The 26,102-nt window shown below is 37.0% G+C and overlaps 1 protein-coding gene and 1 pseudogene across 2 annotated transcripts in view; one reads left to right on the forward strand and one right to left on the reverse strand.

Moving 5' to 3' along the window:
• Positions 1 to 4,667: 4,667 nt before the first annotated feature.
• pcdh7b (protocadherin 7b) overlaps positions 4,668 to 26,102 on the reverse strand; it is a 418,393-nt gene continuing 396,958 nt past the window's right edge. For both annotated transcript variants that reach the window (XM_072252916.1, XM_072252915.1), the window contains one exon: positions 4,668 to 8,224. In XM_072252916.1, coding sequence (XP_072109017.1) covers positions 7,845 to 8,224 — 380 coding nt within the window. In that variant the 3' untranslated portion in view covers positions 4,668 to 7,844. The remainder of the gene's footprint in view (positions 8,225 to 26,102) is intronic.
• Positions 23,763 to 26,102, forward strand: part of LOC140194817 (eukaryotic translation initiation factor 4E transporter-like) — a 73,993-nt pseudogene continuing 71,653 nt past the window's right edge.

Raw genomic sequence — 26,102 nt, forward strand, 5'->3', positions numbered from 1 at the left:
GGCTGTATCCACTACTTTTTGTAGGATTTTTCATTCAACGGCATTGATGTTTCATACCAGGCCGTGATGCAACCAGACAGTATACTCTCCGCTATGTAGCTATAGAGGTCTACCAAAGTTTTAGATAGCATTATCAAATCTTCAGACCTCTAAGAAAGTAGAGACGCTATCTTCTGTGCTGGACCCAGGACAGATCTCTGAAATTATAATGCAGAGGAATTTAAAATTACTGTCCTTCTCCACCTCTAATCCCCTGAAGAGGACTTGCTCATGGAGCTTTGCTTTACTTCTGCTATAGTCACAAATCAGCTCTTTGCTTCTGTTGATGTTGAATGAATGATTTTTGTGCACCACTCAGCCAGATTTTCAATCTTGCTTCTATCTGCTGATCCATCACCACCTTTGATTCGGCCAACAGCAGTGGTGTCATCGGAAAACTTAAATATTGCATTGGAGCTGAACTTAGCGTTATGTTCATAAGTATAAATCGAGTAGAGCAGGGGGATAATTACACAGCCTTGTGGTGTTTCTGTGCTGATGGTTATTTGTGGAGAAGATGTTGCTGTCAATCCAAATTGACTGTTTTAGTATGGCTCCCTCCATCCTCCTCCATCTAAACTTCTATTCACTTCTTCCTTACGCTTGTCCAACCTCCCCTTAAATACAGCTATCTTTGTGTTAGTAAGTTCCACGGTCTCTGGGTAAAAGTTTCCTTCACATTCCCCAATGAATTTCTTAATGATTTTTTCATGCCAATGCCTCATTAGTTATGCTCTTCCTCACATGGAAATAGTCTCTCTGTATGAACTGTATCAAAATCTTTCATCATCTTAAAGAACTCTGATATGTCAACTTTTTTAATAGAATGTCGACTTAATCTGTTCATCCTTTTCTGATAGACACATATACACTCGGACTTTTTGTATCATCCTTGGAAATCTTCTCTGCACTCACTGCCCCTGCACATTTTATACTCTGGTGATCAGTTGTTTACACAGTAATCTATCCAGGGTTCAATACAGTTTAGCAAAGTGTCTATTACTTTTCAACTCTGTTGCTCTAGAAATAAACTGTATTAAATCACATGTTTGGTGCATCCAACTAAGGATTTATGACTACCACTTAGCAAATTTAACATGGAGTAGAATTCTGAAGCAATTCATAAAAGTGTGAGGGGGAAATTATGGATTTATGACTTATAATTGATCAAATCTTGAAGATGCAAATTTGTACAAATCTCAAAAGAAATGAAGATAGTTAGAAAAGATTTCCAAAGACTGAGGCCTATGTCTTCAGGTCCTAATGATATAGTAATGGAAAAAAGACTGTGAAAAAAATCAAATGATTAGAGAATTTCATGAGAAACTGGAATTCTTCTATATTTTCAGAAAATAAGTTAGCCCTTTTGAAAAAATGAAAATAGTAACAATTGTATTTGATTCCTATGGGACATCACCCCATTGATTCAACAGGCTTTCAGAGAAGTAAAAATCTATCAGAGGCCTGTTTTTTGAACATGTTATGAAAAGGGATTTCTCACTCTTATCAACACAGACTTTAAAAAAATCTGTTCTATTGGTCTTCTGATAGTGATCTCACTTACAAATTTTACAAGGCAGTTCAGTTAATGTATTAGGAGCAGTATGGAACTGCACCACACTAAGTCAGGTTTTTCTCTCTGAAGGAAGGTAATGAACTGGTGTTTTTTTTTAAGGCAACCTTTCACATCACTATGGGAACAGACCATACAAAGAATAGCAAATATACAATAACTGGGATTTCATAAGCTCTAGATTCTGATTTCCGCTTCTGCTTATTACTTTTCTTCAGAATGGTATAAGGTTTGTTCAATAGTTATGTGAAATGTTTGCTATTGACAACTGCACATACCATGTGCTTAAAATGGACTGCTAGTCTAATTGCTGGAGGTCATATCATTTTATTTGACTTAGTTCAAAAATCTCACCCTGTGTAGATGTGTTCTTACATAAGCTCAAGGGTATCTACCATGAACACAAGTGGCATAACAAACATGCAATATTGAATATAACTGCTCTAATCCTTCCTAAAAATTTACAGTTAGAGAGATATGCCCTCACAACATGGCTGTGTTTAAAGAATTTCACTACATTTTTGGACACAGTTATTGAAACCATTTCATAAGCATTGTTCAAAGTAGTAATTACCTTTCAAACAAAATATTCATCCATTTTATATAGATACTTATTTGCTATTGATCATTATTTCGGAACTATAATTAAAATGACACATACAGTTCTTTGAGAATTTATCCTGGTGAATAAAGTATACAGTGACCAGACAGTAGACCAATACCTAGAAATGATGATGATCAGGTCCATAAACTCATAGTATTGGTGCATTGTAAGGATGAGTGGCAGGTAGTCTTGACAATGTACAATCTAAAATGGATGATAATGAATAAGGAATCCATTTTACAATTCTCAAAATTTTGACATTCACTGAATTCAGTAAAGATGGAATTAAGAGAATTCTTAAATGGGCTAAGTGGCATCAGTGCCAGCTATTTTAACTGTAGAAAAGCGTTTTTGGTTCAGAAAAAGCAATGTCAGGGTGACAAGGAAAGAGTTTTCATTGTAACTGATAATAATTTTTGAAAAAAGCTGGAAACCTGAAATAAAAACAGAAAATGCTGGAAATGATCAACATGTCATGCAGCGTCTATGGAAGGAGAACCAGACCGTCATGTCCAAGACCCTTAATCAGAAATGCCATTGGGGACGCTGCTTTTATGCATTGACATATGTTCTCTTTCAGTGGTTTGCCTAACAATTTAATACTAAAACTGATTTCAGTGTCAATCAAGATTAGCCTAAAACTGAATCATCTGGACACCTCCTCTTCTGAACAGAAGTTTAGAGGATATTTTTTTCTCTCCAGACAAGTATCAAATTTTCTGCTGTCGTTTTATTTATGTATTTTGGAAGGATGTCACCTTTTGAATATTTGTGAATTAATGAAATTAAGCTTGGTTAAACAAACATATTGTCATCTAAAGGCAAGACATCTTTTGCAACAATTGAGTATTTTTGTGCAGGTAACAGAGTAGGGAGATGTGTTGTCCTCATTGACAATCACCTTTTTCTTTAATGCTCCTGCATAGATAAAAATAAGTGTTGCACAAACTAAAATTCAGTCAATTAATGAACTTCTCTTTTTATTGTAAAATGCAGGGGGAAATAATGCAACGTCTAAGGTGCAGGCAAACTTTATTTTTTATCCTTTCAGGTTATCTTTTTTTCTCCTGCCGGGTGAAACACGATTTAAATTACCCACCAGATTAACACATTTCAAAGTGTGTTTAGTAAATCAGCTTTGTAAAGTGGAAATGAAGGTAATGACAAAATCTTGCAGGACATTTCCTGTATTAGAGCAATCCTTTTAGTTCACAAGAAAACAAAAGGGAAGATTTTACTTGTTCTCACTAACAATAAGTTGAGAATTGTTACTGCCAATATTAAAAGATCTATTTCCAAAAGGCAGCTGAGTGACAGGAAGAAAGGAAACTGTTGCAAAAGGAAACAGAATACAAAAACATATTATGAAAAGTACACAAAATTTCCAACAAGTGGTGAATTAGCAGATAATAAAAGGCAATTCTACTGTCTATAGTAAACTATACAATACTGACTAAATTGTATTAATTTTCAATACAAATGGACGGACACATTCAGTCATATTCAACAAAAATACATGCACAGTGACTCAGAAGTAAATGTTGATAAGTTATTCTTCATTTTCTCATCAACACGAAAGTCACAGCAAAATGGCTCATGATTATTATTACTATAAGCAAATCAAAATAACATTGAATGAAATTGCATTAATCGCAAGGAATGATGATTGGAAATAGTGCCATTTTGCATAAAGTGACAGTTCACTTCAAATATTGCCTAAAAAATGTATTGCTATGAATTAGAAAATTCAAGATTTTTATTTAAGTAACATAGTTTGTTGAACATACTTGTTTATATGACGTTTTATTTCAAAAATCATTCATAGGTTTGAAATTTTACTCAAGCGTAATGAGCCAATGTTTACTTCATCTATCCTGTGTGTATTCCATGACAGGGCAATTAACTTCTTTCTAACCTTCCACTCAGGACAGATTTAATTTTTGCAGCTTTAATTTATTTAATTATCATAATGGAGATAATCATTGAAAATATTTCATAAATATTCTACAGAGAAACTATTATTTTTCAATATTCTAATCCAAAATTTTGCAGTGCTTAATAAATAATATTCAACAGTTAAATCTTATTTTTCAGTGCTATCTTAAAACTTTCTATGCTCTGACGCATATTTTAAGTGGGTTGCTTTATAAAAAAAATCCTATTGTTTGGTGAAAAATTAAGTTATTATAATTCAGAGATTCTTACATCAGTTGACAAGATGCATATTTGCCAGACGATTTTGCTTTCTTCACAGTAAACTTATTGAAGCAGATGCACTTGCAAAGCAAAGAGGAATTGCTGAGAATCGGTTTGGGATGAGGCTGATGCTTAGAAGTAGATGTCAGATACACTTCTGTAGTATGTGCATTTGGACACAAATAAAAACACATTTTCAATGAGATTGTTCATGTGTAAACATAGAACATTTAATTGAAATCAACATTATTTTGTAAGTCGAAACTGACAGTTTCAATGGTTTGAAAAAGGCAATTATCCAACTGAATGTACAATTGCTTTCGCTTTAAGCATCAAAGTAACATTTCATAGATGAGGGAAAAAAATCAATCACCATTTCAATTCTTTATGCATTTTATGATGTTTCTATATGGCCATGAATCTAATATAAGAAAAAATTACACTTTTTGTATCTTGCATTTCATATATATACGATTAGCCAATGCACCTCTAATGACAACACATCCGCCTCATATAAAATTTCAATTATTAGTTTCTCTTCTTTTACCTCATGAATCAACTATTCTTTATACTTCTGGGTATAAAAGGCACAGTTTCATAGATTGCATTTACCTTGCTGTAGGAGCATTCTAAAATGTGACATTAGATAACGCCAGCATTTAACTTACATCATAGATTTTTAATTTAGCATCATGCCCCATCTTAACAGCATATCATTCTAAGTGGTACTTCATTCTGATGATTTTGCTTCATGTACTTTAAATGATGAAAAATAATAAATCTGATTCCTTTGCAGAAGTTCACCTATCATGTCAAATGCATGAAAGTCATTAAGGTGTGGTTCCCACTTTTTTGCAAATGGTGCCTATTATGCTTGTCATATGCAATTAGATGCTAAATTGTGCCGCTGAATTAATCCAATCAACCAGGATAATTTGCACTGTTTGGGGATACTACGGAGAGGACACAAATCTAAATTGGTTAGCTTCATATTTCCATTAAAAAAAAACAAAGACCTACAGTTATTATCATTAAAGGAATTTCCTTTGCATTTAGTGAATATCTTTGTAACGTGCAATAAAAATACATATGTATATATTTGTAATTAATGAGAACATCCATAAACAACAAGTACTTACTGTATCTACACAGCAGTACTGGTAGGAGCAGCTTTGAACCTCACTATTAAACAGAAGTGCAACAGAAATTTGAACATTCCAATATTAATCAATTACAACATTCTTAATCATAATTGATTGTTCAAATAGCTGATTTTGCTTTGTATTTACATTACACTATCCACTGTTTAACACTGCTTTCACCAGGAATATGCAAGATTACATTAGATTGTTCATGTGCCAAGGGTAAGAAATCTTTCAACCTGTGGCTTAAATGTCATGGAAAAGGATGCAGTAAAACAGTGAAAGACAGCAGATACCAGATAAACAAAGGGTGCAACAAGTATTTATTGATTAATTGACCAATATTTAAGCTGCTACAACTTTAAATAACTCTATGCATATTATGAAAAGCACTGTATTCTACCAAAAGCAGTATTTTCCCAAAATTTACCAAAGCAACATCAAGTTTCACCTTACATGCCACTTTGAAGTTCATATCTTTGAACTTTTTTTTATATTAACCTCTTTAAATAATAATATTTTGTGATTAAGCAGAATGCGCTCATATTAGTTTGATGTCTCTCTGAGAATGCTTGATGTTTAGATAACTCTGCAATACTACTGTGAAGATTTTTCAACACTTTTGGTTCCCCTGAAGTATATCCTTCAAGTCAATTCTGAAAATCATCTCACTTCCTTCTCATGTACCCAAAAAAGCACAATCTCCAGTGAGAGTCCTCATTGAGTTACAGTCTGGATTCTTAGCTAGTCAGAGTTGCATCTTGTTTGGTAAATTCCAAAGCAAGTAACATCACTAAACATTTCAGTGAACAGGGTAAACTATGCTAACCACAACAATGTGCTGTAGTCTTCATTTAGGGTGGTCATAGCCTAGTTAATGCTACATTTTTGCTAAAGCTATAACATGCACTCTACTGATGTTGTCTAGCATTTCTTCATTAACAAATATGAAAAACAGAGGAGTTCTCCAATATTCCTGCTTTTCCTGAGCAAGTTATCAGTTTTCAAACATCCAGACCAATATAACTATTTAATGAGATTCCTAGGCTGGTATGTTGTTCAACTTGTCTCAAAAATGGTCTGTTTGTACAAGAATGTGAATAGTTCAGTTTCTTACATAACAGCACAGTTTTGAACCAACAATCCTGTATTGTGGCATTTCTTCTTGCGTGCAAACAAAAATGACAGCGTTCCCTGGGACTGGCAGAGTATTGGATTTCACCGCAGAGCTCTGAAACAATATACTACAGTAAGTTTTCTCCAGAGTCTTGATTGGGTCTTTGACTCACGTTCACAGAAGCTGCAGTTTCACATTTTACACCAGGGCTGTACCTGTGTATAAGTTCATGGAGCGATGATCTTGATTAATTGCTTTTAGTGTTCCATCTATATGGCTCACAGATCAGGAACTTCTATTGCAATTATCTCTGTGTCCTTAATCTTGGCATCTCCATAGTAGTGTTTCAGATCAGCACAATGATTTCTCTTTATTATATGGTGAGGCCAATCATTGCATAATTTTTTTTTAAACTTCAGCCTGGTACAAAAAGTTAATGTGACTTCTTGCCAGCTCTGTGAATTTTATCAGTCTCTATAATGAAAAAGAAGTACATTCTGTGTGTCCAGACTTGGAATGAACTGTTTTAATAATGTTTCCAAAAGACATGTAAGAAGCCAGAGCTAATGTCATTTAAATACGAATCTCAGGCAGGCTTCCTGAAGCAGCAGTGATTCAGCGAATGCTCAAAGGAAAATCCCGACTTGAATGTATTCTGATTGTAATTCATTTCTGAAAATTCTGCACTGACCCATCATCCAATTCCAGCATTAGTTTCCAAGTTAAAAATCTCACAAAACACACCGCAATCCACACTCTGGAAATTTAGAACATGCTTCAAAAACAATGAGACAATTACATTAGATGCTTGAGATGTGGGGACTTGATACTGGACTACTCTTTTGTTGTGCTCCTTTAGTTACATCTTCCCTCTTATATACATTGCAACCTTTTAACATGTAAAATTCAATGTCCATGTGCTGGATCACGTGCATTTTGGGGTGGGTGTGTTACAGCATGCATGTAATTAGCTAGCCAGAATGACTTTAAATAGTTTACAGAACTGTCAGGCGATAAATGATCGAATGCCAGATATAAAGTCAAGAACAGCAAATATTTGCATATCTCTTTGGTAGCCCCTTTATGGGATATCCTGCACATTTCTTTAACTCTCTTTTAATTTAGATATCATATTTGCTGCTTTTTTGTTTGACAAATTCATGCTCAGATATCTCACAGATAGACTTCTCTTCTAGTGAGTTGAGAAACAGAAGACGGTTTGAAATCTGCTGTTTGAGTCAGGGGTATATCTTCAGGATTTCCTTCCTCATTTTTACCATAGGTAGCTGTATTGAAATTCTCGTATGATGAAGTCAGCCTCTTGTTGAGAAGATTTCGGTTGCGGTCACCTATAATCTGCGGAGTGCCATTAGGTAGCTTCTCCTGACTCCCTCGGTCTGTAACAGGCATGAATGTGGAAAGCTTGGGTTGGTTCTTTTTCCTTCGCTCGGGTGAGGTACGCACAGGCATCCAACAGGAGTCAGAGTGGCCAAACTCATCACATTCCCGTGTACATTTCCCTGTCAAGGCTACATCGGGCAAAGGCCTTGAATCTGTGGAGAAAATAAAATGCTATTAATTAGTAAAATTTGTTAAATCAGTATGTTACTTACTAAGATTAGATTTGCTTGTCAGGTATTAAGATTAGTTTTTTAAAAAATATTTTTTCATGGCACAAATTTCTGTTATTTCAACAATACTCTGGAGAATTCATGAATCTTTGTTGCAATTTCCTCATAGCTGATCAACTTCTTATATTTGAAATGTCTCCCCATGAATATCAGAAGAGACTCTGTATTGTTTTCCACAATGCTTCCATTAAAATAGGAGCTCACCTACCACCTGCCAGCTTGTACTCCCTTCACTCACCCAACTTTCTTACTCCAGCTTTGCTTCCCTTCATTCTGGTCCTTTGGCCTGAAACATCAACTGTTTATTCTCCTTTATAGATGCTGCCTGACTTGCTGAGTTCCTCCAGCATTCTGTTTGTGCTTCAGCCATTGATTACAAAGACATTTCACTTCATTTAATTTTGCAGAATAATTTCCCTAAAATTACTTGAAGTTAAAAAGCTATTGCTTTAAATGTATGTAAATAAGAATGGCAAAGTAGAAATCATATGTTTACTTTTGGTAACTTTGACTTTTGGCAATGGTGTGGTACGGATGGCATGACTTGAAACACCTCTTAAACATCTCACATAATTTTCCTTTCATTAATTTTAATTAGGCAGGGTGCCACTTCAGTATCATTTGACACTGTATGAAAGCAAAATAATTCTTGGACTTTGTAAGTCTGAAATTGAAAAAGAAAATGCTTGAAATATTCAGAACATCAGACAGTATCTGCAGAGAGAGAAAGAGAGTGAGCCAGTATTTCTGGTAATAACGCTGACCTGTTCAGTAGTTCCAACAATAATTTTGTTTACAGTTAAAATTACCACTTTTATCCCCCTAAACTTCGTTGCAGCTAATAAATTGTGAAACCAAATTGTTATAACTTTAATATGTTCCACTAATTGGGAATATTCTACATATTCCCAAATCTGATTGTTCATCTAATTACAGTAGGTGTGGTAATCTCCATACATAATAGAAATTAAATTTCTGAAATCGTGACTTGTAAAAATTCAGAAAATGATATCACATAATATGTATGTTTGTGAAGATTGATTCTCACTTCTGAAAAACATTTCAGACTTGCTTCTAAAATACATATAAATCTGGATTCAAATATTATTCCTGGTGCCTTGTTCTGCCAGAGGTAGATACAAAAATATTGTCAACCGTCAGCTACGTCAGTCCCTGAATGAAGTGTATGGCCTGAAAATTCTATGTAAGGTAGGTGGAATAAAAATGCTTCCTGCTCATTAATTCAAATCACAATTCAATTTCTTCTCTCTGCAGGCTAAAGTAACAATTTATTACAGCTTCAGGATTGGAGCAGGAAGGGCAAATAAAATGGAGACTGCAATGCCTTTTTACATTAGATTTCAAATCAAAAAGGAATCATTTTACTCAGTGATACATTGATACATGGCAAAAAGCACTTGAACATGAATGATTCCTGCACAGCACGGTTGTGTGGGCCAAATGTAAATGTTCAATATTTTCTTGTAATTTCCTAAAAAAAAATTAAGTGTAACATTCAAACCTATTTGATGTCTTCCTTCTGGAATTTCCACACTATTAGTTTCCAACAAGAGTTTGATTATTTTCGGAAGTATGTAACATTCTGAATGATGAACAAACAATAAGATGATAAGAACTAAAAGGAGCAGGGCATTTGGCCCCTCCTGAGCGCGGTACCATACAATAAAATTGCGGCTAGGCTTTCAGATGAGTGTCATTTTCTTACCTTAACTTTTAATAATTATATTTCCATTGGAAGCGAAATCAAAAAAGGTGATAAATACAGGACTGAAGGTGTTATCTATGAATGCATGTATTACACATAATAAGGTAGATGATCTTGTAGAGCAGATAGGGATTGGCAGGTATGATGTTGTGGTCATCACTGAGTTGTAGCTGAAATATTATAGTTGGGAGCTTAACACCCAAGGATACACATTGTATCAAAAGGATAGGTAGGTAGGCAGAGTTGATGGGATGGCTCTTTGGTAAAAAATGAAATCAAATCCTTAGAAAGAGATGACCTAGGATTGGAAGGTGTAGAATCCTTGTGGATGGAGATAAGAAGCTACAAGGGTAAAAGGACCCTGACGGGAGTTACATAGAGGCCCCCAAAGAGTAGCCAGGATGATCGATATAAATTTCAATGGAAATAGAAAACACATGTAATAAGGGCAATGTTACAATAGTCATGGGGGATTTCAATATGCAGGTAGATTGGGAAAATCAGGTTGGTGCTGGATGCCAAAAGAGGAAAATTATGAAATGCCTATGAGACGGCTTTTGGGGGCAGCTTGTGTTTGACCCCACTAAGGGAAAGTCAATTCTGGTGTGTGTGTTGTGTAATGAACCAGATTTGTTTAGAAAGTTCAAAGTAAAGGAACCCTAAGGAGGCAGTGTCCACAATATGATAGAATTCATCCTGCAGCATGAAGGGGAGAAGGTATACTCAGATATATCAGTATTACAGTGCAGTAAAGAGAACTACAGAGGAATGAGAGAAGAGCTGGCCAAAGTTGATTGGAAGGGGACAGGAAGCAATGGAGTTTCTGGGAGGAATTCATAAGGCACAGGATAGATACATCCCAAAGATGAAGAAGTATTCTAAAGGGAGGATAAAGCAAACTTGGCTGACTAGGGAAGTCAAAGACAACATAAAGCAAAATTGGTGGGAAGTTAGAGAACTGGGTAGTTTTTAAAAAAAAAACAACAGAAAGCAACTAAAAACATAGGGAGAGAAAAGATGAAATATGAAGGTAAGCTGGCCAACAATATCAAAGAGGATACCAAAAAGTACTTTCAGAGTAAAGGGTATTTAAAGAGTAAAAGAGAGGTGAGAGTAGAGACTGGACCACTAGAAAATGATACTGGAGAAGTAGTAATATGGGACAAAGAAATGGCAGGCAAACTGTGAAAGACACTAGTATTTTGCCAGAAATTCAAGAGTGTCAGGAAGCAACAGTATGTGTAGTTGCTATTACTATGGAGAAGGTGCTTGCGAAGCTGAAAGGTCTGAAGTTAGATAAGTCACTTGGACCAGATGTCACCTACACCCCAAGGTTCTGAAAGAGGTGGCTGAAGAGATTGTGGAGGCATTAGTAATGCGCTCTCAAGAATCACTGGATTCTGGAATGGTTCCAGAGGATTGGAAAATTGGAAATTTCATTCCACTCTTAAAGAAAGGAGGGAGGCAGAAGAAAGGAAACTATAGGCCAGTTAGGCTAACTTTAGTGGTTGGAAAAATGTTGGAGTCTATTATTAAGGATATGTGGTACTTGGAGGTACATAATGAAGTAAGGCAAATTCAGCATGGTATCCTTAAGGGGAAATCTTGCCTGATAAACCAGCTGGAAGTCTTTGAGGAAATAAAAGGCAGGATGGACAAAGGAGAGTCAGTGAATATTGTTTACTTGGATTTAAAGAAGGCCTTTGCCCAAGATGATGCACATGAGACTGTTTAATAAGTGTCCATAGCATGGTAGGAAAGATTCTAGCATTGGTAGCAGATTGGCTCACTAGTAAGAGGCCAAGAGTGTGAATAAAAGGAGCCTTTTCTGGTTGGCTGCTGGTGGCTAGTGAGCTCTGCAGGGTTTGATATTTTGGACTGCTTCTTTTCATTTTATATGTCAATGATTTGGATGCTGGAATTGATGGCTTTGTGGCCAAGTTTGCAGACAATACAAAAATAGGTAGAGGGACATGTAGTGTTGAGGAAGCAGAAGGACTTGGACAGATTGGAAAAATGGGCAAATAAGTGGCAAATGGAATATAGCGTAGAGAAGTACATTATATGGTCATGGAACTAGGTAAAAGGAATAATGGTGTTGATTATCTTTGAAATGGGAAGAAAATTTTCAAAAATCTGAGGTGTAAAGGAACTTGGGAGACCTTGTGCTGGGTTCCATAAAGGTTAATTTGCAGGTTGAATCTGTCTAAGGAATGCAAATGCAATGTTGCATTCATTTCGAAAGGACTAGAATACAAGAGCACAGATATGATGCTGAGGCTTTGTGAGGCATTCAGCAGACTGCACCTGGAGTATTGTGAGCAGATTTGGCCTGTTATTTAGGAAAAGACGTACTGGCATTGGAGAGGATCCTGAGAAGGTTCATGAGAATGATTCTGGCAAACATGCATATGAGAAGCATTTGATGGCTCTGGGCCTTTACTTGCTGGAGTTTAGAAGAATGAGGGGGGATCCCTTTGAACCTTATTGAACGTTCAAAGGCCGAAATAGAGTGAATGTGACGAGGATGTTTCCTATAATGGCTGAGACTAAGTCCAGAGGACACAGCCTAAGAATAGAGGGATGCCCATTAGAGGGATGAAAATAGATGAGAAGTAATTTTTTTAGCTAAAGAGTGGTGAATCTGTGGAATTCATTGCTAAAATGACTGTGGAGGCCAAATCATTGAGTTTATTTAAATCAGAGTTTGATAGATTCTTGGTTAGTCAGGGCTTCAGAGGTTACTGCGAGAAGACAGGAAAATGAGGTTGAGAGGGATAATAGATCAGCTATGAAAGAATGGCAGAAGAGACTAGTTGGGCAGAGTGGCCAAACTCTTCTTCGTTGTATTATGGTCTTATGGGTACTGGAGAGAAACATGTTATTTAGGGATCTGAAGCCACAACCTTGTCATGGTCTTAACAAGGTCAGAATGACATTGAAATGTTGACATACCATCATAATCGAAGGACAGAAACATTGAGTATTGGGATATAATATTTAATGCTTCTTCATTTGAACAATGAATGGATCTTGAACAAGTACTTTCCTCTCCCAGAAAGTAGTTCAGGCTGGGTTATGCTTCCATGGGTATCAGGTCTACTTCAGTACCTTGGCTATTTTACATACCTAAGTGGAGAAAGGGCTGGTAACAGACCATCATATTGCCTTATTCCAGTACCCACACTTGCATTTTGCAAATACATCTAGTATTTCAATCAGAAATAGGCGATTGGTTGACATTGTCCCTTCTTGCCCCACCGGCGTCTGAAAAATTGTAATACATTCCTGCCAAAACAGTACTGATCAACTAACACACACACACACAAAAATTGCTAGGGGAACTCAGCAGGTCAGACAGCATCTGTGGAAAAGAGAAAACAGTTGATGTTATGGGCCGAGACCCTTCACGAGTTCCTGAAGCATTTTGTGTGTGTTGCTTGGATTTCCAGCACCTGCAGATTTTCTTGTGTTTGTGCTACTGACCAGCTATCTTAGCATAATGTGGTGATCATGCTCATTGTGCATGCCTCAGAGACTGATGAAGCACTACAGTTATTAAATGAACTATTATGGAAACCCTATATTTTTATTTTTTCATTTCTATGAAATGAAATTTCATTTAAGAAGTATTTACAGTATTTTAGAGATCTAGAAAGCCTTGAAGATTAATTGCTTTCAGGAAGATCATCATGATTTCTACTTAAAAAAACTGAATAACATTCAAGGTAAACACAATCCAATCCACTTCAGAAATGAGATGATGTCAAGGGTTTGGACAAATGAAATGTTACTCTTATGTTCAAAAGAGGGTGTGAAGGAAATCTTAGCAAATAACCATATAAATGGCAATCAGAGACAAAATTAATTGTCTTGAATGAAATTGGATTAGTACAGGAAAACTAGTCTAGATTTGTAAAAGGCAAAGTGTGTTCAAGCAACTTGATTTGATATTTTGATGAGGTAACGAAGAGGGTTGATGAAGGCAGAGTAGCTGATGTTACAAGCTTGGATTTTCAAAAGGGTTTTGATAAAATGTCACATAATAAGATTATGTCCAAAGTTGAAATCTTCAGGACATTAATTAGAAATTGCCTTAAAGTTAGACATCAGGGAGTCATGGTGATTTGGTAGGTTTTTCCAAACTGAAGGCATGAAATTCTGCTTTCTAAAGGCAGGACCACTGTTTTCCCTGAAATGTATTAATGATTAGTACATTTGAAGAAATTTAATATGAGGAAATGGGAAAGGGCTTGTTCTGCAGAGGAATGAGGTAAAGCAATCTGTTATAAATAATGCATATTTAAAGGAATGCAAAAACAGCAAATTTAATGATAAACACAAGCAAGTCTGCAGATGCTGAAAATCCAAAGCAACACATACAAAATGATTGAGGAACTCAGCAGGTCAGGCTAAGATAGTTAATGTTCTGGGCTGGGACCTTTGCTCAGGAGTGAGAAGGAAGGGGAAAATTGCCAGAATATAAAGGAGGGGGGAGGGGAAAGAGGCTAGCTGGTGATTGGCGAAGCCCAGGTGAGTGGGAAAGGTCAGGGGTTGGAGAAGAAGGAATCTGATAGGAGAAGAGAGTGTACCAAAGGAGAAAGGGAAGGAGGAGGGGATCCGGGGGAAGTAATAAGCAGGTGAGAAGAAGTAAAAGGTCAGAGTGGGGAATAAAGAAGGCACGGTGGGAAGGGGTGGAGGAATTTGTTTACTGGAAGGAGAAATTGATATTCGTGTCACCAGGTTGGAAGGCATCAGACAGAATATAAGCTGTTGCTCCTCCACCCTGAGGGTGGCCACATCTTGGCACAAGGGGAGGCCATGGACTGACATTTCAGAATAGGGAAAAGAACTAGACTGATAAGTCAGAATGGCAAATTTATTGATGCCCGAATCATTGATGATGGTACAGGTTCAGAAAGCAATTAGTAAAGCATGAAGAATCCCAAGCATTATAAATAGAAGCACAGAGTAAAAATACCCCACCCACCCCAGACTTACTTTCTTCTCCCCTCTTCCATACAACAGAAGATACAAGAGCCTGAAAGCACAGACAACCAGGCTCAAGAAGATTTTACCTCGCTATTATGAGATTATTGAATGGTTCCTTAGATCAAAGTTCCTTGATCTCACAATCTGACTCATTACGACCTCATATCTTACTGTTTACCTGTGCTACACTTTCTCAAGAACAGTTTCACTTTATTCTACATTGTCATTCTTTTACCTTGTACTGCCTCAATTCATTGTATTATGATTTGATTTGTATGAACAGTATGCAATACAAGCTTTTCACTGCTCCTTGGTACAGGTGACAATGATAAACCAATTCCAATATTAATAGAATGGTCTCCATTTTGAGGTTCCACAGAGTGGATGAAGGTGAATATAATGGTTTTTAAAATCATGAAGTACCTAGTGGAAGATTTAAGGTTCAAATGACATAAAATGGTTAGCAAAACAAGACATTACTAATACAAGGAGAAAATCATACTGACAAGGTCTGCAATTGAAAGAATGGTGAATCCAATTGTTGCTTTTGAAAGGAAATGGGTAGATTCTTAGGGGATTAAAAAAAAAGAACTGAAATAAGGAGCAGTTTGAATTGTTTTTTGCAAGGACTCAGTATAGGCTTGAAGGGATGAAAGGCTGCAATGGTAACTCTTTGATTCCAAAATGAACTCTGACCATTGCTGAACTTGCGAAGCTGTGACTACAGACAATGATATTAATACCTTCTGGCAGTTCTGAATGCAACAATGCTTTAATGCAGGTGGAAAATATATTTTTTTATACGTGATTTCAAATTTTAGTTTATGTAACTATTTTATATAAAAAGTAAAAGGAAGTGTAATAAAAAAACAAACATAATGAAAGTGTCACATTCCACATAGCAGATTTATTAAAAAAAGTATTTTGCAGGTTTACAATAGAAATAGGATCACTGCCACTCTGCAATATGCTGCATGTCTGAAAAAGTCAGTACCTTTCCACCTATCCTGGGATGGAAGGAGCTGAACAGTTATTTAAGAGAGTGTAGGGCCCAGGGGTCTGAAATCCTATCATTCAGGGTAGGACTTTACAATGTATCGATGCAGCATTACATGACACCTACAGGACAGATTTCCTGAAATTAAGTCAAACACGTTTCTTCTATCTCATATATTTAATGAACACCAGATTTTATTTGTCAATCACAAATAGTCCAACTTGAAAAGAAGAATACTAACTAAAGTAGGAAGCATGCTTGAAAATTTAAAAATGTAAGTGCTGAGAACCTGAAATAAAAATAGAAAATGCTATAAGCACTTAGCACACCAGGCCACATTAGCAGAAAGAGAATTAACACATTATGTAAAAGACTGATGGGCATTAAAAGCATTTCATCTGATAAGGGGAATTTGACCTAAAATGCCAACTCCGCTGCATTTTCTGTGGATAATGTACCTATTATTTTGCAACAGAAAATTGCATTTGGACTGGATTTAAAAGCAACTGTTTGATTTTGTGAAAATACATTGTCCTTCAGTGAATTTGCGATTATGCTTGTTCTTCTATAGTGAGGCATAACAGCGAAACATCATTATGGCTCAGTGACTTGCTAATCCAATACAAAACCGATCTTGTGAGATTAATTTCCCCCCAGTCACAAAGCTATTTAAAATATGGCACTATTTTAAAAAAAATTACATTATCAACTGGTCATTTAAAAGAACGCTTCTATGTCTTAACAGTCATGTTAACTTTTGGGAAACACTAAAGGTAGATAAGGTAGATCAAAGTTGCTGGTGAACGCAGCAGGCCAGGCAGCATCTCTAGGAAGAGGTACAGTCGACGTTTTGGGCCGAGACCCTTCGTCGGGACTAACTGAAGGAAGAGCTAGTAAGAGCTCTCTTACTAGCTTTTCCTTCAGTTAGTCCTGACGAAGGGTCTCGGCCCAAAACGTCGACTGTACCTCTTCCTAGAGATGGTGCCTGGCCTGCTGTGTTCACCAGCAACCTTGATGTATGTTGCTTGAATTTCCAGCATCTGCAGAATTCCTCGTGTTCTGGTAGATAAGGTAAATCACTAACAGCAAAAAAAAAATTACATGCCAACTGTGGACTTAATTCTTTTACATTTTTTAACGTATTAGTTTATTTTTATATTTGATACCAATATAATTTGTAGACAGAGCTGTGCTCTATTTAAACTGTAACATTGTAAATCCTGCAACAGCTGGTCTCAAGTGCAATGGGACAAATCATTTCACCCGCAGACCCTGCATTTCAGAAGAATATCTGTACTCCTTGTCCCAAGATCTCTCACCCCTCTCTTTGGGGTCTCTGATCTCCCCTCTACTATTACTTGCTCTTTCTTGCATACTGTTACATTATCCCTTTAGTATTACCATGAAGAGAATCAGTCATTGGCACTTCTGTCAATTTTCTCTTTTGGGTGATAGCACTGTTTATTAAGTGATCACTTGAAACATACAAAAACTGGACGGCAGTGATTACTACGGCCATCACTGTACAAAGTAGTTGGGCCACATATAAAGCCACAACTTAACCAGTAGCTCACACTGAAAGTGATAGCTGCAATATTTCAGTCCAAGCTGATGGCAGTGAAAATCCACTAGGAATATTCACAAAAGGATCCAGTCAATTATTAACCTTATGGGGCTGAAATGTTATCAGTATCAGGTCGAGTCTGAGGTTCTGACATATGGTTTTGACATGGTTTCTGACACTATGCTAAAAATCCCACTGGATTTTTACTTCACTTTGAGGGACTGAAGCAATGGTTGTTGCAGTTACAGCCAGATTTGCTGCTGATAGCTCCACTTTGTACCCATTGAAGTTCTGTGTTTGGTGATTATTCATCAGTTTCTACTCAGGCATATATTTTCCTCCTGTACCAGTAAAACTTTCAGATCGTATGCAAATTAAACTCACACACTCAGCAGCAATGTCTGAGAGCAGCTCAACACTTTGCCAATAGAGGCATGAACTGACACTATAAAGATACTAGAACACCAGAGAGAGAACCCAGAAGGAATAAACTGAATATATCACAGGTACACAGCATAATAAACACTTCAATGACTTAAATCAGTTATTGCTCTCTCACATCTTCCGTCAAAATATTGTTTAAACTTTAGTCCAGATATTTTTCTCTTTCTGCCTTGTGAAAAATAAACCCAACAGTATAATGAACAATAAAAGTTCTGAAAATCTGACCAACATTAAGTGCTTGGGGAAAATAGAAAAAATTATTACTTATTTTACTTTGCACAGCATCTGCTATGCTACTTGGCTCAATTGAATGATGCAGGTATTTGTACTCATGTTAACCTTCTCTATACTTTAACTGCCATTTACTATGCTATCAAACTGGCCCACCTTCTTTAAGTGTGTACCAAGTTTCATCCTATTAGTATCCATGAACTGATTCAGTTCCTCCGCACAGCAAAATATTTCACATTCTTATTCTGTAAAATAATAGCTCCCATCCTTTTCGTTCTATCTGTTAGTAGCTATTGTATATTTATGTCATCTTATTCTGAACTTGCTCACAGTAAGTTGCAAGGTGGTTAGCTACATGTTTTTCATGCTCAGTCTTCTAAATGTTAAATATGCTCCAAAGACCCAGAGAGTTGAGATTTTCAATTTTGCATTTAAATTCAGAACTCTTTATGGTCTCTACATTCTCTATAGTTCTTCAATATGCTTTTTGGAGCATAGATACATGATTTGTGCATAATATTCCTTATGTATTCAAATCACACCTACATATAAATTTTTGCATGCTCTTTAGTCTTGTCATATACATTGTTCTTTTTGTAATTTATGTAAATGTATTTTAGGATTTCTTTCTTCAGCATATTTAATGTTTTACTTCTAACTAATAAATGACAACTTTGTTTCTCTCAAACTTGGCTTCCATACTATATTTAACTCTATTGATCATGTATCCGTTCTTCCTTTAGAAAGGACAGCAGAGGTGGCACGGTAGTGTAGTAGTTAGCACAATGCTTTACAGTATCGGTGACTCAAGTTCAATTCCCACTGTTGCCTTTAAGGAGTTTGTACATTCTCCCCATGACCGTGTGGGTTTTCCTCCAAGTGCTCTGGTTTCCTCCCACATTCCAAATGTAAAAGTTAATTGGTCATTTAGGCTAAGATTAAATTGGGGGATTGCTGGGCAGTGTGGCTCTAAAGGCCAGAATGGCCCACTCCACACTGTATGTCAATGACTAAATCAATAGATCTCAACCTTTACCCGTGTAAGCCAGCACTGACACTGTTGAAAATGTCCTCTAATTTCTACCCTTACTTTCCATAATTGGAGCCAGGCTTCAAACTGTCTGTTTGTCTTGAGCTTTATCATGACTCTGTTAACTGATGACCTTCAATACAGCCACAGCAGCTATTTTAAATGTGCTATCTTTGTCTACCATTTCTGTTGTAGGAACTCAGTTACAATCAAGCTATTTAAGAAAGACAAGATATTCTAATAATATTCTTCATATCTCATTATATTATTCAATCATATTGTCAAGATTTTAATGATTTCACTTCCTCTAAATAATTGTTTTTATTTCTTTGAATTAGTTTCTCTTTCCTGTTTGTACAGAGAAATTAAATATGTTGCCCTCTGAGAATATTCTATAAACTGTATTATATATGGGTAAAATGTCTCTGCTAACCTGTTTCTAGATTCAGAGTAAAAAGGCACAAGCCATTTCAACTTACATTTCTGTCTAGCTTTCCACTAAATTGTTGTAAGATCTCCAGTAAGATTTTTCTTCTATTGCTGTCATTTTCACTTTGTTATATACAGTTTTGGTCACACTGGTATAGGAAATATAGCATTATTGTAAGTCTCTTCTATACCCCATCCAACTTGACAATGTCTTTCCTAAAAAAAGGGTGACCAAAACTGTACACAATTCTCCAGATGCAATCTCACCAAAGACTTATATTTCTATAACAATGTCTCGACTCCTAAACTAGATCTATTATTCTTACAATCCACTTTTTTGATCATTTCCTTAAACCTCTCTCCCTCTCTCTCTTATGGAAGTACAACATTTTTGTCCTCATTTAATATTCTCCCATTTTCTAATCTTTTCTTAGATTAACACTGCCGACATTCTTGTAGATTGCTATTGTGGATACAGATAGTTTACAAATTTCCCCAGATTCCATTTGACGTGTTCAACTGGTACATAAGAATCTGTGAAGTGGGAACAGGAATAGGCTGTGTGGCCTCACAGACCTCTCATAACATTCAAAAATATTGATAATCTAGTCTCGGCTTCTGTTCCACTTTCCTGTTCTTTCCACATCATTCTTGACTCCTCGATAGGCCTTGGTATGTTGGAGTGCAATTCCCATTGACCTGAAACAATTACTGCATATTCTTGTGCTGTCCCCCAAGATTAAAGAATGTATATAGTCATGTCACCAATCAGTAACTCCAAGGGTGCTTCAGATGTGGCTCCATCAACATTTCAGTCACTAACATGCCTGCTGGTACAGTACTTAAGGCCATTAAGAAATTCAGGTGGGAAGAAAAATAAAATCCGGCTTTCAGAAAAATGAAAAGGGAGTTACATTCAAGCAGAGGATCTTACCTCATCTCACTCCTCCCCAATACCCACAATTATGAGAGCATTCAGGACACTTCTGGGCAATAATGAGACAAAGCTGCACACATTATAATCCCTGCTACGGAACTCTTTTAAAAATGAAATTGTTGAATCTCACTGTTCCAGGAAACACCAGAGTCTGCCCAACACCCAATCCTGAGTCTAATCCAAGACCGCAGAATCATTAGAGCACAACATTTAACTGTTTCACCCATTAAGTTCATGCCAACCTTACCCAGCTCTTTGCCCTGCACCTTGCAATATTATTTTCTTTATAGCCAAAACTACTACTAACATCCTTTCAGATAGTGTGTTCCAGATCACAACCACGTCCTGCATAGTAAAAAAATGTTTTCATCTTATTCTTGCTTCTATTTCCAGCTACTTTGATCTATGTACTGTTGTCTTTCAACTTTCCGCAAATAGCAACAGTTTCTCTTTATCAAACGTCAAGAGAAACAGAAAGCAGATTTTAATACACAGCGAGAATACAGGAGAATCATATTCTAAAGGGCAAAGATTACAATGTAATTATGTGAATGGTTCAGCTCAAGATTGAAAGTTTTTTTGTGTTACCTTTAAAGTTCTCAATATCGAATATCATTCTTTCAGTGTAGAATTCAAGATATGATCTATTCCCTAGCCACCACCACTATTGATCTATAAATATAACAGGAATTCATTCTTTCATTAAGATAACAAATGCCAGTTCTAGAAAATTGATTTTCCCACTTTTTGATCCTAGCATCAACCACTTCTATAAAGCAGGTTAAATGTATGAATTCTTCACAACTCTGAAAGTACACCATTGCCTTGAAATTCAATCACACATGTTTTATTGAATTAAGATGTAAAACCAATCAGACACCCAACTGGAATGTTACAATGCACATCAAAACTCTGGATTGCACATTTGTATGTATGATAGATTGTGCATGAAGGGCACTGGCAGTTCAGCAGTGATGCTGACTGTCGTCAAGACACTTCCGTTATCACTGCTTCCAGACTGCATCATGGATACAAGATGAAGAAACAGTGTAGATCATGAACTGGAAGGCAGACCCCAACAGAGGGAGCAGCTCCACTCATGTGCAACTTAAAGAGATAATTTCTAATTACTTCTTTTAGGCACTGGCTGTAGAAGATATGCGTGAGGTCAAATCAGTTGCAACAATTGAACTGGTTTCTGAAATTGTACAGACAAAATCTTTTGTTGAGGTGACTCTCTGGGTGTTATGTCATTAGACTCTCAGTGAAATATGATGGTAGGTTTGGCAGTCAGAAAGATTACACGGTTGTCAAGGGATGGAAAACAATTTGCTTAAGATAAGTTACGCAGCTTGTGGAGCTAATGAACTTCACAATGATGGGAGTGAGCTATTGCTTTGATAGGATGTCATGGTTAGAGTAACGATCGAAGATCAAATCCCACTGCTGTCAACAGTCGGAATTGAACCTCATAACAGCCTTGGACAGTGTTGGTCATTGACAGAAACAACGCATTTCACTATTATGTTTCAATGCTTGATTCACGTGTAACTAATAAAGTGAATCTTTATCTTTGGTGGTTGTCATCTCTTTGTATCCAATCATCTACAGTGAAGGACTACAGAAAGTGACACGTCTAAGCAGATATTTTTCTGCACTCCTTATAGCTGATTATCTTAAGCCTAGACATCCCACTACTTGAGAAATAGATCCATGTAAGAACTTACACTTTAAGAACTGCAGCCACAAAAGCCATTCACTTCATGAGCAATCATGCAAATGATTACTAATTGTTCTACTTATAAACAAAATTGACAAAAACAGTATACCCCAGCAGCAATAAACAACTGAATGTGTGTCTTCTGCACTGCACTGTGATACATGAGTTTTCGACAAAATTTGAAGTTCCCAACCCTTAGGGTAATCACAAGATTAAACACACACTTCAGTTGAGTTCATTCATTTTCCATATTAGGCTCTGCGGCTGAGTTGGACAATTTGTTATCATGAAGTCTGCAGGTGTTTGCCTGCACTTACACAGAGACTGCTCAACATTACATCATGGCCAAAGCTTTCATTCCAAACATTTACTTCATTTTCAAGAGTACTAAACTAATTACAAAAAAACCTTGCAATTTATTATAAGTAGCAAAATTGAATGACATTCTCTAAATTTAATTTTTAGCCCTCCCTTAAGCAATGCTCGCTAATAATATTTTGATACCCTTTATGTGACCAACATTATTCAGATGCATGCAATACCTTACTGACTGGAGATGCATGCTGATTCTTCAGTGGGGAAAAGAAAATAGCACTTAAGGCTAACTACTTCATTAACTAAGAAGTAATGAATATGCTACCGAGGGCATGCAATCATTCCTGATTTGGCAGCAGCATTGAATGAAGTGACATTATGTTGACTAAGCCCCAGAGTTTAAAAGAATATACTGCACATTTTGTTATCCATTCATGTATATTTTGACCCTTATGGGTTGTGAAGTTTTCCTGCGTGTTCTGTACTGACCGCATTCTGGGTGGAGGAATCACGTGCAAATTAAAGAGCAGCACGCTTGTTCCTCACTTCTCTGTCTCTCACGTGTGTTCTTCACAGCCACCCAGGTAACAAATCCTCATGATATTTATTGTTTGTCCACTTCAGCAAGAAAAATGTGAACAAAAGAAATGTGGTTGAATGAAAAGAACACTGTGCATGTGAAAATAAAGCTGTAGGAAGTGTGGTGAGTGAAGAATCAGGGGGGAGGGGGAGGGGGAAGGTTGACTTAAAAGACTTATAATGATGAGGTTGTTACAGTGAGGGTTAACAATGTTACAGTGGAAATTAACAAATAGAGCAAGAAACTTCCACTGTACATTTTTAAAGGTAGTTATCCAGCACTTCTTGGCTGGTTGTGGTTGGAGCAGCTCAAACTCAACTGGCACAAAGTGCACCTGATTGTTGAGTGCACTGGTGTACAAGGGGTATTGAGGAAAACATACAGAAGTAAATCAAAGGAGAACCGAACAGTAGGAAAGGAATCACTGTTGAACTGACTATTAAGCCTGGTTCTTAGTGGAGCAGCAGAGGTGGCTGCTGAAACTTGGAGGGGGGCATGGATAAAAAAGAATGGATTGCAGAGAAAGATCAATTAAATGACACAATAAAAATGTGTGGCATGAAGAAACCATATAGATATTCCAAGGAAAAGATGCTAGAAAGGAGAGACCAGCATGTCTTCTGGACAAATATGACAGTGAAGACATCTGGGACCTTGAAAAGTGGCACACATTCTTGTGTCGCAGTTCTGGTAGAGGTTCGCCACTAGATGGTACCAAGACGGATTATGCTTCAGATTTGGAGAGAGCAGTTCTCAAATTACGAATTGCAGATCCATGAGAGAGAATAAAGGAAATTCATCTTGATGTTGTACACAGTCCTCAGTGCCCAAACTTTGGTGGTGGCTGTCATGTGACCAATACCTCCAATAGTTGGTTATCTAGAAGCATATTGGAAAATAAAGAGAATGAAAATATTTGTGGGTTGTGGTGTCAGTGGAGAATTGGAAGTGCAGACATAATAACATCAAGACCCTTTGATTGAGATGGCTTGTGTGACAGCTGCTAGAAAAGGAAGGGAATGAGACTACAAGGAAAAGTGCTGTAGGAGTGAGTTTGGTGATGTATGAAGTGTTTTTGGTGAGTGGAGGTGATGTGAATCCTATGCTGAAGAGGAACCAGAATGGTTTTCTGCTGGCCCCAAAAGTCAATCAGAAACATTAGAGCTGAGAGGTTTTAATGATAAAGCACTACTGGAGGATCCAAGGCAGGCAAAGAGGTGGAGGAAGCAATCAGAATCCATTAAAGAAGGTGTAAAATGCAGCAATGCTATCCAAGCAGAGATACCTACTGTTTCAACATTAGAAGCTGACCAAGAAGTTCCCCAGGAAGCAGTCCTGCCTCATTAGGGGACTTTGACTTCAAAGAATTCTTCAACATGGAGAAAAGTGTACCTGGTCTAGCATTAATAACTGAAGAGGTGCTTGGTGAAGGATCTGAGTTGTCCAACCAGTTCAATCAATGATTTTTAAGTAAATTAAGTAGACCAAGCAGAAGCTCCAGTAGTCTGTGGTCTACCCTACATGAAGAACTTGAGATACTTGCTGGTCTGGAGCAGAGGATATGACTTCTCTTTTGCAACTTGGAAACTACTTTGCTCCCATTCTATCACGAGAAGATAATGAGGAGATTAAAAAAGAACGTTACAGTTGACATTTCGGGCTAAGACCTTCTCAGCCTGAAACATCGACTGTACTCTTTTCCATAGATGTTTCCTAGTCTGCTGAGTTCCTCCAGTATTTTGTCTGTGTTGCTTGGATTTCCAGCATCCCCAGATTTTCTCTTGATAAAAAAAAGGTTGCTATTTTAGAAATATTCTGAAAAGCAAATGCAGATGTGAAACCATTGCTGTCCAACAAAGAGAAACTAATGGAGAGATCACACACAGACTAGAGTCATTTTGTCTGTGGAAGAGGTGGAGGCAGAACTAAAAGGTCTCAAAATGGAATCCGTGAGGAAGTTTGCCTTCCCTTTCATGGTGGATCATCAGGAACTGACTAACTGTGTCATCTGGTCCTAAACAAATACAAAAACTAAAACGCAGATATAATTGCTTTCAATGAGTTGGTTAACAGTATGAAGGAAAGTGTAATCAAAATCCCTTGAAATTGTACCACCCCTCTAATGCAGCCTTCATCCTCAGATATTCCAGGTGAGCAGCCTGACAGTCAAAATCATCACATGCCAGTCCTGAATCAGCAAAGTCATTTGTCCCCATCACCTGTGCTTTCTGAGGTGTCCTTTAGTGACAATGCTGTACTCAAGCCAAGATCCACATATACATACATATACCACCAAGAAATAAAATAACTTCAGTGTCATCCGCAGGTCATTGATTATGTCTGGGAATAGAGGCAGTCTATCCTCTTTTCCTAGTTTAGAAAAAAAAAAATATGCTTTTTGTTGTTAGTTAAATTGGATGATTACTCCATTGGATGTTAATAGTTCATCACCTGGTATATGGGAAGGGGACGAACCAATTAAAATAAGGGAGAGGGATGTATATAATTATATAACCATATAACAATTACAGCATGGGAACAGGCCATCTCAGCCCTTCTAGTCCATGCTGAACTCTTACTCTCACCTAGTCCCACCAACCTGCACTCAGCCCATAACCCTCCATTCCTTTCCTGTCCATATAGCTGTCCAGTTTAACTTTAAACCACAACATCGAACCTGCATGAAAACACCAAAATGACAGAAACAAAATTGAAACCTTCAGAGCAGAACCAACCCGTATATTAGAGTAGACAATAGACAATAGACAATAGGTGCAGGAGTAGGCCATTCGGCCCTTCGAGCCAGCACCGCCATTCACTGTGATCATGGCTGAT

This window comes from Mobula birostris, chromosome 3 (genome assembly GCF_030028105.1).
Source record: "Mobula birostris isolate sMobBir1 chromosome 3, sMobBir1.hap1, whole genome shotgun sequence".
Taxonomy (NCBI): Eukaryota; Metazoa; Chordata; class Chondrichthyes; order Myliobatiformes; family Myliobatidae; genus Mobula; species Mobula birostris.